The sequence below is a fragment of the Calidris pugnax genome, unplaced genomic scaffold (assembly GCF_001431845.1).
Source record: "Calidris pugnax isolate Ruff unplaced genomic scaffold, ASM143184v1 scaffold187, whole genome shotgun sequence".
In the NCBI taxonomy this organism is placed as follows: Eukaryota; Metazoa; Chordata; class Aves; order Charadriiformes; family Scolopacidae; genus Calidris; species Calidris pugnax.
In genome coordinates, this window is record NW_015090969.1 from 1,850,749 (window position 1) to 1,864,992 (window position 14,244).

A 14,244-nucleotide genomic window follows, 5' to 3' on the forward strand; every position below is an offset into this window, starting at 1 on the left:
CTCGGTGTCCCCCTCCCACCCCCCTCCGGCCGCTGCGGGGCTCGTCCCGCGGCTCCGGCGGGATGCGCGGGGCCGGGACCCCCGGTGCCCCCCCGGGTCCCGCCGCGGCGCTGCGCACCGGCGGGGGAGGCTGCGGGGCGCTCGGTGCCCGGGCGGTGCTTTGCCCCGAGACGGCTTCCCAACCCCGCCTGGAAGCTGAGATTCGGGGCTTTTTGTGTGTTGGGTTGGTTGGGTTTTTTTGTTTGGTTGGCTTTTTTTCTTTGGCTTGGTGGTTGGTTTTTTTACAATTTTATTTTATTAATTTAAAAGGTGGGAAGGTGCGTGTGGATACTGGGAGCTGCCCCGGCTGGAGCAGAGCCCCGGGGCTGCGCGGCCCCTGCATGTCCCAGCCCCATCCCTCCCCACCCTGACCCTGACCTTGACCCTCTCCCGGGGCACATCCCGGCCCCTGCCACCCCCAGGGCAGGAGGGGCTGCCTGGGACCCCACGGCTGGGGGGGGTTCTGCCATTCCCCGCTCCCCACCATGCCTTTGGCATGCTTTTGGACACCAGTCACCAGATCCAACTGGTATTTGGGTACCTGGCCCCTCTGGGCTGCCTTGGGTGTTCAGCCTCCAGTCGAAGGGGTGGGAGAGGAAAGGGGGTGCCCCCCAAAACTAACCATGGCACCCCTGTCTCCCCAGAGCCGGACGCCAGCAGCGACATCGTTCACCCCGTCAAGGTTGACGAGAGCGGGGCGTTCCTGTCCTACGACCTGTCCCACCGCGCGCTCCACCGGCGCTCGCCTTCCTCCAGGAGCAAGTCCCCGGCCTTCTACGAGCTGCGGTACCGGGGGCAGCCCCTCAGGTTCAACCTCAGCCTCAACCGCAACCTCCTGGCGCCCGGCTTCGTCAGCGAGCGGCGGTTCGGGGGCATCGCCGGCGCCAAGATCCAGCCCCGCGCCTCCAACTCCTGCCATATGATCGGGGAGGTGCGGGGCCGGGCGCCGGCGGGGGGGCTGGCTGTGCTCAGTACCTGTGATGGCCTGGTGAGTACCCAGATTTTTATTTTAGTCAATAAGGAAATAGCAGAAGCCCTGTGAGAAATCCCCTTTTTTTTTTTTTTCCCCTCCTCAAAGCAGTAGCCAAACTCCCCCTGGCAGCAGCAGGGCCGGGATCTCTTCGCGTGGGTTTGATGCGGCCAGGGATGAGCTGACTGTAAATTTCCCATGGATTCCAGCGGTTTGGGAACTCTCCGGGACTGTGTTTACTTGTTTGTGTCCAAATTCCCAAAGAGAGCGATTCTCCTATCGCCTCCGCCTTCGAGTACAGAAACGTGGGATTGTGAGAAACACATCTGGACAGAAGGTGTTGGAGGCCGGGATGTGTTTATGGGAAGGCAGCTCGTGTGGAGTGAATATTCTGTACGTTCTGGGAACACCTCCCCTGCCTTATTCCACTGCAGATATTTTCGAGGGCAGTAGTGAGATGTAAGAGTGTAAGTTTTGCTGAATGGCGAAGTGACTGTCACAGATACACTCATTTCTCCTAAAGTCCCAAGTTTGCCCTGCTGGGTCCTGACACAAGGGTTGTATCCGCATCCGCTGGCATCCCCCTAGAGCAGGGACCGGCTCCCCACGGGGTTCAAAGCCCCTGGGGGGTTGCAGAGGTGGAACCATACCCCTCGGTAGGTCCCACGATGCGCAGAGCCCCGAGCTGGGGCAGTGGGATGGCAGAGGTGCTGGGGTTCCCTGGAGGCAATGGGTGTATGGTGGGGGGATTCTCTTTGGCGGGGGGTGACCCCAGGAGAACCCCCTCCATCCCCAGCACAGGGCAGAGGAGGGGTCCCCAGCAGTGCTCGCACCCAGGGTCTGTGGGTTTGGAGAGACTGTAACTCCATGGGAGTAAAGAAGGCAGGTGCTACACCCCTAAAACCACTTTCTTCAGAGAACACCTCTATCTTCCTGGAAAACGTTGGAGACCCTCTCCCGTTCCCAGGTCCTTCAGTGTGAGTCTCTGCTGGGTGCGGGTGGCTTCATGGTGACAGCTTTGTCTCTCCCCTGCCAGAAAGGTGTGTTTCGGCTGATGAACGAGGACTATTTCATCGAACCGGTGTCCACCAGCTCCCGGGAGGAGGGGGCAGCCCAGCCCCACAGGATATACAAGCGCCAGGTGCCCCAGCACGGGGCAGAGCTGGGCAGGAGGCCACCAGCTCCATGGGAACCCTGTGGCGTGCAAGGTATGGTCCTTCCTCTCACCAATGTGCAACGCGCTGGGTCCTCTGGTTCATATGAAGCACCTGGTGGAAAGATAAAGGGGGCAGGTCCGAGCCTCAGCCCCCTGCCTTGCCTCCGCAGACTCGTTAGTTTCCCAGTGTTGAGCTCCCAGCACCCACCGGTGACACTGGTTGCTCTGGGTTTGGAGTTCTGCGAGTTGGGCTGGAGGAACCTCCTGCCACGTAGGGCTGGAGAGAAAGGAAACCCTGGGACCAAGAGACTCAGCCATCAGCAGGGAGGGGACGGATGCTGTGGGGTGTCCTGCTGCAGGGTGGCATCTGGCATGGGTGGGTGTCCCACGGGCTGGAGCTGCTGGCTGAGACAGCCTGGTGGCCCCAGGTGGCCCACGTAACCCTTCCCACAGCCCATTTTATTACTCAGATGGCTACTCAGGAGAGTTTGCTCGCTCGGCACCGGGCAGTGGGTTTGTGGCATTAATGACCGGAGCCCACAGGTCACTGGAATCCCTGCAGAGCACAGGGTGGGTTGTTTTTTTTTTTCCTCCTGCCAATTTTTCTGTATTTGCTTATGTTTCTCACATACATGACTCAATGCGTGCCCCAAACCTTGGGCCGCTCACTCATTTTTTCCTCCTGGTCCTGCCAGCGTCCCGTGATGTGGAGACAGAGGATTTGTTCTCATTTCCTTGCAAACACCAGTTTCTGACCTGTCGGGGCATTGGGCTTTGGGAGTGAAACCCGGTCGCTGCCCCGGGAGTCTGTGCAGGGCAGAGAGCTCCTCCCAGTGCCTTGTCCTCTGGCTGGAGCAGATGGGTTGGATGAACTTCCAAGCCCAGTGTTTCAAGCAAGGAGGAATTCAGTGCATCCCCAGCAGCTCACGGGCTCTTCACTCCTCGTCTCCATCCGTGAAGCTGCATCTTCCAGGCAGCGCATCTTGGCTTTGCCTATTTCCTAGAGCTCTCTGCTTTCGGAAACTGGGTTGGTTTGTTGGTTTGGTTTTTTTTTTTCTATAATCAGGTTATTTGCAGGCATTCTTCTGTTAATCTAAATTAATTATTTAATCTGTGGTAATAATCATAGTGGCTCCTCCTAGACTTTGAAGTCTGCTCATTGTAAATGAGTTTTACTGGGTGTGCCATGGCCCGTGTGTAACACACGTGGGTCTCCGCTGCAGCCCGGGCTGGCAAGGTGGATGTGCTGTGTCTGCCCTGGAAAGGAAACCAAAACTGTCGGATTTTAGTTACTGCGAGCTTTCGGTGCTGATGTATTCCTGGTTTCCTCTGCCAAACGCCGGGCAGCCAGGTGGCATTGGGCTGGTAGGTGTTATCTGGCTTCTGTCAGTACCCAGGGCTGTGGGTACAGTTGAGGGGGTGCTTAAGGGGGGTCTCGAAGGGAAAATCCCCTGTGGACCTTCCCTGGGGGGACGCCAGGAGCCCTCCGTGCCCATCTCCTCTGCAGTACCTTCACGTCCCGGCTGGAAGCTCAGCAGCAAAGGACACAATGGAAACAAGCTTCAAGGAGGCCATTGCGATTAAAGTGTCACAGTGGTATTAGCAATTCATCAAATTATCCAGATACTTGGGATTTTTCAGGCTGGGGGATAAAACACTCTTTCACGGTTAAAGTACAGTGTAGTCCATAAAATGTAAAAGTCCATTGTTAACAAAGTGAGGCTGAGCCCTTAGAAACCGGCCATAAAAGCGGTTCCCACTGAGTGGGATGAGGTTTGTAAAGCCTTCGCCCAGCTTGGGGCTGACCCTGACCTTGATCCTGGAGCAGCGTCACAGGAAAAGTCTCCCATGAGAATTCCCAGTGGCTGGTGTGTGTGAGGAGCATCCGAGCCTCCCATCCCCTCTGGCCACTCAATGTTCCCCTTGTTTCTCCTGGGGAAGGAGCAGGGCTCGGTCCCCACGTGGCCAAGGAGGTCTGTGAGGTCCTGCAACGTCTCCCTCTTGCCCCAGACACCAATGAACTTCGGGATTTGGCTCAAGACATCAGTCCAGCTTTGGGGGGGCAGAGTTTGTCACGTTGGGGAACTGTCTCTCTCTGTAAAATGCAGATTTGTGGTGATAATTGGAAATGTTGAGCCACCGGTACTTCCCAGTGGTATGTGCTGAAGCTGCTCTGCAGGGTTGTGTGTAAATTCATACCTCGATACAAACCCTAAGTGTTCTGCTCTGGGGTGCTCCATGTTCCTCGTGGAATATTGCAAACCCTGTTCTAGTCAAAGAAATGACCCCAAGCTGCTCTGCAGGGTTGTCTGTAAATTCATACGTGGATACAAACCCTAAGTGTTCTGCTCTGGGGTGCTCCATGTTCCTCGTGGAATATTGCAAACCCTGTTCTAGTCAAAGAAATTACCCCAAATGCTTTATTTTTAATTTTTTTCCTATGATGCTAAAGTTCTGTGCAAGGTCAGAGTCTTCAACCCCCAGTAATTTTCTGGAACATACAGCGCAGTGAAATACTTGTAGGTTACGGGTCTAGGTGTGGGCTGCATCCTCAACACCAAAAGGTTATTTCTTTGAATTAAGGAGTCCTTGATGACATGTTTCCAATACTGCAGATGTTTTACCAAAAAAAAAAAAAGTCTGACCCCAAATGCTTTATTTTTTATTTTTTTTCTATGATGCTAAAGTTCTATGCAAGGTCAGAGTCTTCAACCCCCAGTAATTTTCTGGAACGTACAGCAAAATACTTGTAGGTTACGGGTCTAGGTGTGGGCTGCATCCTCAACACCAAAAGGTTATTTCTTTGAATTAAGGAGTCCTTGATGACATTTTTCCAATGCTGCAGATGTTTTACCAAAAAAAAAAAAAAAAAGTCTTTTTTCCCCTCTTTGATCCCTCAGAATCTCAGGAAAGCCTGGAGAGGTCTGAGAAGCGGCGGGAAAGATGGGAGCAGAAGCAGCACAGGAAGAGGAGGATAAAGCAGCGCTCCATCAGCAAGGAGAAGTGGGTGGAAACGCTGGTGGTGGCAGACACCAAGATGATAGAATACCACGGGAGCGAGAACATCGAGAAGTACGTGCTGACCGTGATGAACATGGTGAGTCCTGCTCCTCTCAGCGGCAGAGCCGCCAGGTCCCTGGGGCTGCGAGGCCGTCTTCAGACCACGGGGCTCACCAGGACTCATCCCTGGTGGGACCTCAGCAAACCTCTCACCAGACGGGCTCTTCCCGCCCGTGCATTGGCTTTTCTGCATTGCTCAGTGCTCTGTTGGCTGTGGGAGGATGGGTTGGTATTCAAGGGATGTTCTTTTCTCCTTCCCACTGTGGGATGGGAAATGTGGCCTCCCAGGGAGACACCCCGAGGGCAGGGATGCTCCAGGGAAGGGGGGTGGTGGGTGCTGCCCACCCTGGGTTTCTGGGGGCTGGTGAGGGCACCCAGAGAGCCCAGGCTTCCTTTGAGATGTTAAACACATCTGTTAGGGAGTGAAAGCAGAGGGGTTCCCCTGGGCGTTTCTGGTTGAGTTTCAAAGTGCAGCACAGATTGTATCAGTTTTAAAGGGATATCCTGGCACTCCGAATGCCTTAGTCTCCAGGTCTGCATCTGGTCTTGTCTTTCATTTTGGGGAATTCCCCGAGATGGTGTCAGCAACCTTCAGTAGCTTCCCTTGGAGCTCCTGTTCCCCTGCAGATGTCCTTACCGGCAGCGGTGTCGTGAGGCAAGGTCTGTCTTTTTTTCTTTCGGGCTTTATTTCTCTGGCGTTTGCCTGCTGCAGGTGGCGGGTCTGTTCCACCACGCCAGCATCGGGAACCCCATCAACATCGCCATTGTGCGGCTCATCCTGCTGGAAGACGAAGAGGTAAAAAGCAAACAGGGTGACTCAGCCTCCCCTCCTGGCAGCGGGGCTGGGACGCACGGCGAGCTGGCCTTGAAAGCTCAGAATCTCTCTTTGGCACTGTTTCCATGGCCTGGGTGGGTTTGTGTAAGATAAATGCAGATGCCCGTGCCTGCCTGCCTGGTCTTCTGCGTGGGCTGCAGCCCTGGTGAAGTCAAGGGGACACCACGGCCAGAGGAGTTGCAGGGTCTCGTTCTTATAATAATTTAGGATAACTCGGTGTGGCCACAGGTAGCAGAGGGAGGGGGTCTCCGGCTGGTTGTGCTCCCAGCTGCAGCAGTGGCTCTCGGGGAGCCTGACGCCACTCCAATGGGCTCCCCAGCTCCGTCCTTCCCCATCAGCCAGGATGGGATCTTTTCCCACAGTGTTTCTTAGCCCCCGGTGTCAGATAATGTAATGTTTCAGTTGAATCACAGATGAAAAGAAAGCAGAAAAGGATTGTATTCCCACCCAGCCTACAACCTATAAATATGGAGCAATTCCATCTGGATGGCAGTTGCTCCTGATTTCACTCTCATCTGTCTGAGATCAGTCCCCTCCCTCCTGCATCCAAAAATCCCAGGCAGATCTGGCAGCAATATGACAGCAGCCTTTTCGTTGTGTTGGCAGGAGGATCTGAAAATCTCCCACCACGCAGACAACACCTTGAGGAGCTTTTGCAAATGGCAGAAGAGCATCAACGTGAAAGGAGATTCCCATCCCCTGCATCACGACGTCGCAGTCCTGCTCACAAGGTATTGTCCCCACGTGCCAGTTCTGTGCTGGAGATGGTCTGCTGGCTGCGGGCAGGGGGACAGAGAGGCAGCCCGGGGAACATCTCGTTGAGAGCTCCTCAAATCTCCCTCCTAGCCTAAGCCCTGGCTGGACACCTGCACATCAGATATGGAACATGAAATCCAAAGATAAACTGGTCCTAATGGCTGGAACTGGTCTCAAATCTCAGGTTTAAAACCGGAGAGGGCTCCCGGTCGGCTCCCAGTTGAGGTTTCCAAACCAGGTTTTCACCGTGGCCCTGTTGCCAAGCCCCAGATACAGCGCAGTGAAATACTTGTAGGTTACGGGTCTAGGTGTGGGCTGCATCCTCAACACCAAAAGGTTATTTCTTTGAATTAAGGAGTCCTTGATGACATGTTTCCAATACTGCAGATGTTTTACCAAAAAAAAAAAAAGGCTGACCGTGATGAACATGGTGAGTCCTGCTCCTCTCAGCGGCAGAGCCGCCAGGTCCCTGGGGCTGCGAGGCCGTCTTCAGACCACGGGGCTCACCAGGACTCATCCCTGGTGGGACCTCAGCAAACCTCTCACCAGACGGGCTCTTCCCGCCCGTGCATTGGCTTTTCTGCATTGCTCAGTGCTCTGTTGGCTGTGGGAGGATGGGTTGGTATTCAAGGGATGTTCTTTTCTCCTTCCCACTGTGGGATGGGAAATGTGGCCTCCCAGGGAGGCACCCCGAGGGCAGGGATGCTCCAGGGAAGGGGGGTGGTGGGTGCTGCCCACCCTGGGTTTCTGGGGGCTGGTGAGGGCACCCAGAGAGCCCAGGCTTCCTTTGAGATGTTAAACACATCTGTTAGGGAGTGAAAGCAGAGGGGTTCCCCTGGGCGTTTCTGGTTGAGTTTCAAAGTGCAGCACAGATTGTATCAGTTTTAAAGGGATATCCTGGCACTCCGAATGCCTTAGTCTCCAGGTCTGCATCTGGTCTTGTCTTTCATTTTGGGGAATTCCCCGAGATGGTGTCAGCAACCTTCAGTAGCTTCCCTTGGAGCTCCTGTTCCCCTGCAGATGTCCTTACCGGCAGCGGTGTCGTGAGGCAAGGTCTGTCTTTTTTTCTTTCGGGCTTTATTTCTTTGGTGTTTGCCTGCTGCAGGTGGCGGGTCTGTTCCACCACGCCAGCATCGGGAACCCCATCAACATCGCCATTGTGCGGCTCATCCTGCTGGAAGACGAAGAGGTAAAAAGCAAACAGGGTGACTCAGCCTCCCCTCCTGGCAGCGGGGCTGGGACGCACGGCGAGCTGGCCTTGAAAGCTCAGAATCTCTCTTTGGCACTGTTTCCATGGCCTGGGTGGGTTTGTGTAAGATAAATGCAGATGCCCGTGCCTGCCTGCCTGGTCTTCTGCGTGGGCTGCAGCCCTGGTGAAGTCAAGGGGACACCACGGCCAGAGGAGTTGCAGGGTCTCGTTCTTATAATAATTTAGGATAACTCGGTGTGGCCACAGGTAGCAGAGGGAGGGGGTCTCCGGCTGGTTGTGCTCCCAGCTGCAGCAGTGGCTCTCGGGGAGCCTGACGCCACTCCAATGGGCTCCCCAGCTCCGTCCTTCCCCATCAGCCAGGATGGGATCTTTTCCCACAGTGTTTCTTAGCCCCCGGTGTCAGATAATGTAATGTTTCAGTTGAATCACAGATGAAAAGAAAGCAGAAAAGGATTGTATTCCCACCCAGCCTACAACCTATAAATATGGAGCAATTCCATCTGGATGGCAGTTGCTCCTGATTTCACTCTCATCTGTCTGAGATCAGTCCCCTCCCTCCTGCATCCAAAAATCCCAGGCAGATCTGGCAGCAATATGACAGCAGCCTTTTCGTTGTGTTGGCAGGAGGATCTGAAAATCTCCCACCACGCAGACAACACCTTGAGGAGCTTTTGCAAATGGCAGAAGAGCATCAACGTGAAAGGAGATTCCCATCCCCTGCATCACGACGTCGCAGTCCTGCTCACAAGGTATTGTCCCCACGTGCCAGTTCTGTGCTGGAGATGGTCTGCTGGCTGCGGGCAGGGGGACAGAGAGGCAGCCCGGGGAACATCTCGTTGAGAGCTCCTCAAATCTCCCTCCTAGCCTAAGCCCTGGCTGGACACCTGCACATCAGATATGGAACATGAAATCCAAAGATAAACTGGTCCTAATGGCTGGAACTGGTCTCAAATCTCAGGTTTAAAACCGGAGAGGGCTCCCGGTCGGCTCCCAGTTGAGGTTTCCAAACCAGGTTTTCACCGTGGCCCTGTTGCCAAGCCCCAGCATGGCTGGATCCTCCTGGGAGATGTACACAAGGATTAACTCTCCTTTTTGCCTTGGAGGCTAATGCTGGGATTGGCAGGGGAGCCTCTGAGGAGGCCCATGACCTCCCATGAAGCTGGAAGGAATTCGTGCCTCTGGCCAAGTTTATATACCTTGCAGTCAGAACTGGGTTTGATGGTTTCAGGCTGCAGCAGCAGCTTGGCTCTTGGCAGCGGCGGTGGCTTGTGTGATGATTCACAACCCACAACAGTTTTATCTTCTGCAGGAAGTTCTCTTTGTAGCAAGAACTAAGGCACTTAAGGCCATGCACTTCAATGGAGTTGTTCTTCCTGGGTGGCTGGAGCTCCTCCGCCCTGGACCACAGCACCCCTGGGATGTGCTTCCCCAAGCAATGTAGTAATTGCTTAATTAGCCCCAACATCAGCTTTATTTATACAATGGAATGGATGTAGCCAGGCTGGCTAGCAGTTCCCATTAATCAGGCTTAATAATAAGCCGGGGATACTGGGAGAGTAAAGGGGACAGGAAAGGTCGTAAATTTTTCTGTTGCGGAAAGACGTTGGATGTCTCCATTCTGGCTTCTGTTTGGCCAGTGTCCGTCTGTCTTCACGGGCTGGGATGTGTCCCACGCTCCGTCCCGTGCCTCGCGGTGGCTCCTGCTGCTTTCACAGCCCCTCTTTGCTCTGTGTCCGTGTGTCCGTCCTCTCCACCTCCCCAGGAAGGACATCTGCGCCGCAATGAACAGGCCCTGCGAGACCCTGGGGCTGTCCCACGTGGCAGGGATGTGCCAGCCCCACAGGAGCTGCAACATCAACGAGGACACGGGACTGCCCCTGGCCTTCACCGTGGCCCATGAGCTTGGACACAGGTACCACCAGCTTCCTCATCCTCCTCCTCTTCCTCTCCTCTGTCCTCTGCGCTGCTCAGTTGGGGATGAAAAGGCAGGGGTGGGACTTGGGAGAAGGTTCCTGAGCGGTTCCTCGCTGGTGCAAACCTTCCTCCGCTCCCTGGGGAACTTACCCGGGGAGTTTAATTTCTGAGATAGGTTTTTGGTTGCCCCAGGCTCAATGAAAAATCACATAACCCAAGGCAACCTGGACAAACGGCATTTGTATGCTGTCCTGTGTTGCTGATGCTGAGGGTTTCGGAGAAGAGGGTGGAGAAGGGAGTTTTAACATAGGGTCTGTGTATAGAACCAGTGGCAGAATTTTGCTTGCCCTAATTTCAATTAAATTTTGGCAAGACCGCTTGAACGTCACAGTTCATAATAGATACCTTTATATGGCAAGCCCATGTACCTAGTAAGTTTAAATTAATCTTGTTCGATAGTCTCATTGCATATTTCTTGGCTGAGTTTTGAGTAAAAAAAGCTGAAATAAAAGCATGGGACGAAGTCTGGGGCAGTGTCCCTGGTATGACTAGTATGACCAGATGCCCCAGTCCCGTGAATGGCTGGAGCTGGGCCGGGTTGCGGTGGCCGGCGTGGCGTGGGGTCGTGCCGGAGAGCGGCGAGGCTGCGCGGTTGTGGCGGCGTGCGGCTCACCTCTCCTTTGTGGGGCTGTGCTCTTACACAGTTTTGGGATTCAGCATGATGGAAGCAGCAATGACTGTGAGCCAGTTGGGAAAAGACCTTTCATCATGTCTCCACAGCTCCTGTATGACACGTCCCCACTCACCTGGTCCCGCTGCAGCCGGGAGTACATCACACGCTTCCTTGAGTAAGTCCTCCCTTCCTCTTCCTCCTCGCTGGGGGGGTGCTGGGGGTGGCTGGGGGCTTGGCAATCAGCCCCAGGGCCAGTGGGGATGCTCGGCTGCCTCGGTCCCTGCTGCAAAGGATGGGGGTTCCAACACAAAAGCAGCGCAAGCGTTGGGGTGGTGGCACAGGGGTTGTGGCTTGAACAGCTAAAGCCAGAGGGGTTTTTTCTCGGAGGCTCTGTGCAGTTTTCTTCGGGGCTGCACAAGGAGGAGATGATGTTTGCCTCTAGGCAGGAGGCATCACGTGAGGAAATGAGACCGAGCCAAATTCTTCCATGTATTTGTTTATTTTTAGCACCCCGTGGCTGATTTTTCAGCCTGTTGTTATTAAGTTCCTAGGAACACAGCCCGGAGACTTAGGTTTGTCAGCCAGTGTCTTGCACTGGAGAAACATGTTTCTGCACTGGAGAAACATGTTCCTTCCTTGCTGCAGGAAAACAGCGAGAGCAGCGGCAAGAGCTGGGGCTGGGGGGAGCTGGGCGAGGGACCCACAGTTTCGTGCCGGGGGGGCTGCCTGGGGCTGAGCTCCCATTCCTAAATCCCAGCCCGGAACGTGTGGGCTTGGCCCCCTCACAGGGTGAATTACTGTTGATTTATGGCTTTTGGTGGAATGGAGCTTTCTCGTATCCGCAGCGTTCTTGGCCCCTCTGCTTTTAACCTTCACTTTTGGATGAAGAATTTCCTGCTTGTAGTGACCTCGGGCTGCTACGAGCTGTGACGGGGAAGAAACGGAGCAGCTGGAGGCTTCTCCGGTTGGGTTTTGGTCTCTCTGCCCCCCCTAGAAGGGGCAGCTCTTCCTCAAGAGCAGAGCAGAGCCTGGCAGGCGACTTTCCCCGGCTGCGACGTCCCCTGGGCGAGGGAGAAGCCGCTGCCAGCACAGACATGAGTGCCTTATAATATGATGCTGGCAGGAGAACGGGAAGGAGTAAGCCAGAAAGTGGGACCCTGCTGACCTGGGGTTGCTAGATGTGCTTGGAACAGGCCTCATGTTTGTTTTTTTTTTAAAGCACAGTCAGATGCTGATTATTATTTTACAAAAGATTCCTATTTTACAAACGCTGCCGAACGTTTAAGCATCTGAAAATTATTCCCATTTTCGACAGTGGCACGGCCCCAGGGCTGCTGGTCAGGCCGGGGGTGCAGCCAGGGTTGGGGGACCCTCTTGATGAGGCTGTGGGTCAGGGTCCACCCCAGGGCGATGGAAGAGGTCACCCCCCTGCTGTGACAGTGGTGACCCCCAGGGGAATGAGCACCCCTTGCTCAGGGGGCGGGTGGTGACGCTGCTGTGGGTGAGGGACCGCTCTGCTGCTCCCCACTCCAGACCCAAACCAGCCCTTTTTGGTGGTCTGTGATTTTTCCTCCTAACCCTGGGAGGAGCTGGAGGATGCTGTAAGGCTCTTCGCTCTCCACCCCTCACCACGACGTGAGCTCTTTCCCGGCCTGGCTGGGGGAATACCCTTGTGAAACAGGGGTGGGTGTCTCCTGGATGCCCTGTCTGCACCACGATGGTGGGGAGCAGCCTCTCTCCATCTCAGCAGCAGCCTTGACTCCACTGCAGGTTGTTTCATCTCCCTTCAGCCTTTTCTCTAGATCAGACAACCAATTCTTTGGCCTCTCTGCACCACGCTGGGGGTCTTCAGCCATCATCCTCCCGTGGGCTCCATCCAGCCCATCCCCACCTTTTCCAGAGCCTGGGAATGGCTGATCTTCTCCAGCCCTGCCTGCTCCATCGCTCCTCTGCTGGGGCTGCCACATCCCCTCTCTGAGCAGCTGATTCCTCCCGAGCTCCAATCCTTGCCTTTGTTTTTATTGAATTCCTTCCTGGCTTTTTGGACCCTTCCTCCAGTTCTCCGAGTGCTTTTGGAATTTTAATCCCGCTCTCAAATGTATCTGCAGATCCTCCCAGCCTGCTCACAGATGGGGATTTAATCACCATCCCATCTACTCCATCATCCGGCTCGTTAACGAACAGACTGAGAGAGGCAGACGCAGCGCAGACCCCTGTGCATTTTTACTGCAGCGTGGGGTTTATTGCATATCCCTGCAAAGCCAGAGGGAAACTCGTGCCAATTTTTTGCTGGCTCGATAATATGTTTTGGCCAATTGAAGAGACCAGTAGGACGATTGTAAAATATTTAATGAAGAAATAGATTTTGAACACAGCACACTGGAAAGCTGACAGCAAATCTAAATCACCCTCCACCCCAGGACAGAAAAATATATGTACGTGGTATTTTAAGGGGCTGTCTCCAGCCAAGTGAGCTGTTTGCAGGCGTCTGGGGTGGACCTCACCGGGGTGGGATGGGAAAGGGAGGAGGGGGTGCTGGTTCTGCCGGGCATCACCCCATGGCACTGCCAGCACCCCAAAGCAGGAGCTCCCCCCCGGCTGCTGGCCCTGGTTTCTGTGTTGCTGCTTTGGGTTCAAAAGGATTGGGTTAAACTTGTTTCAAGTTAATTTAGACCTGTTCCCCATCAGAAGGAGCCAGAGTAATCTAATCGGCTGAGAAACCCTCGCTGGACACTTTGCCTTCGCTGGAAACAAGTTTGTTCAAATCAACACTGGGAGCTAAACTGGGGACAGTTTCTGGTGTGTTTGTGACCGACGGCAGCGAGAGTGGGCAGGGGTGGCCAGCAGTGTCCCCCGTGGCTCCCACAGCCTGGCTGCCTGCCACGGCCAGCCTGCAGGGCTCACTTCCATGGCTTCTTCTAAAAACGTCCTGTCCGGTGCAGTTTGAGCACAGTTTGCAGCAGGAAATACAAGGGCGAGTGTGTTTTGCTGCTGACAACCTGCTCCATCTCTATTAGGGGGGCACTGACACGAGGGCTGTGCTCTCCGTGGGGTCAGCGTGGTGCCGGGGCGCGGGGACAACGTCTGCTGCTCAGCAGGGAAATGTTTGTTCAATGAAACCCTTCACCTCGAGCAGCGAAAGCGGGGTCCGGGCTGAGGGCTGAGCCCGTGACCTGGTCACAAAGTGAAAATCCAGGGGGATTATTCCCAGGGAAAATGACGTTTCTGGCTTTCCAGTGGGGGGACAGAGGCATCTCAGGGGGGAAAGGGGGAGTGAGCAAGGGACTGGCCCCGCAGCTGCACAGAAAAGCCACTGCTGCCTTTGCCCCTTCGCCTTCCCCATCACCGCCATGCCCGGGGGCAGCGGGGTGATCGCTCTGGGAGCGGGCACCCCAAAAAACACCCACCCCAAAAAGCAGGTACCCGTGTGTGCCCAGCCATGTGCTGGAGCAGCTCCAGGGTGGGTTGGAGAGCCAGGGTCCTCTCAGCTGGAAATGCTGACTGCTTCTCCTGGTGGTGGGATGTTAATGAGCTGTTCGGTTCCTCCGTTAGCACCTGTATGGGTGTCTCTGTTAGCATCTGTACCGGTGTCCCCGTTAGCATCTGTACAGCTGTGCTGGGCTGGGGGTGA

General features: G+C 55.0%; 1 protein-coding gene across 1 annotated transcript in view; it reads left to right on the forward strand.

Annotated features, from left to right (window-relative positions):
* Positions 1–62: 62 nt before the first annotated feature.
* The window catches only part of ADAMTS7 (ADAM metallopeptidase with thrombospondin type 1 motif 7), a 45,428-nt gene continuing 31,246 nt past the window's right edge, over positions 63–14,244 (forward strand). The window contains exons 1-8 of the mRNA XM_014952687.1: positions 63–144; positions 684–1,027; positions 2,046–2,217; positions 5,066–5,262; positions 5,938–6,021; positions 6,667–6,791; positions 9,789–9,938; positions 10,645–10,788. Of these exons, the coding sequence (XP_014808173.1) occupies positions 63–144; positions 684–1,027; positions 2,046–2,217; positions 5,066–5,262; positions 5,938–6,021; positions 6,667–6,791; positions 9,789–9,938; positions 10,645–10,788 (1,298 nt within the window). The remainder of the gene's footprint in view (positions 145–683; positions 1,028–2,045; positions 2,218–5,065; positions 5,263–5,937; positions 6,022–6,666; positions 6,792–9,788; positions 9,939–10,644; positions 10,789–14,244) is intronic.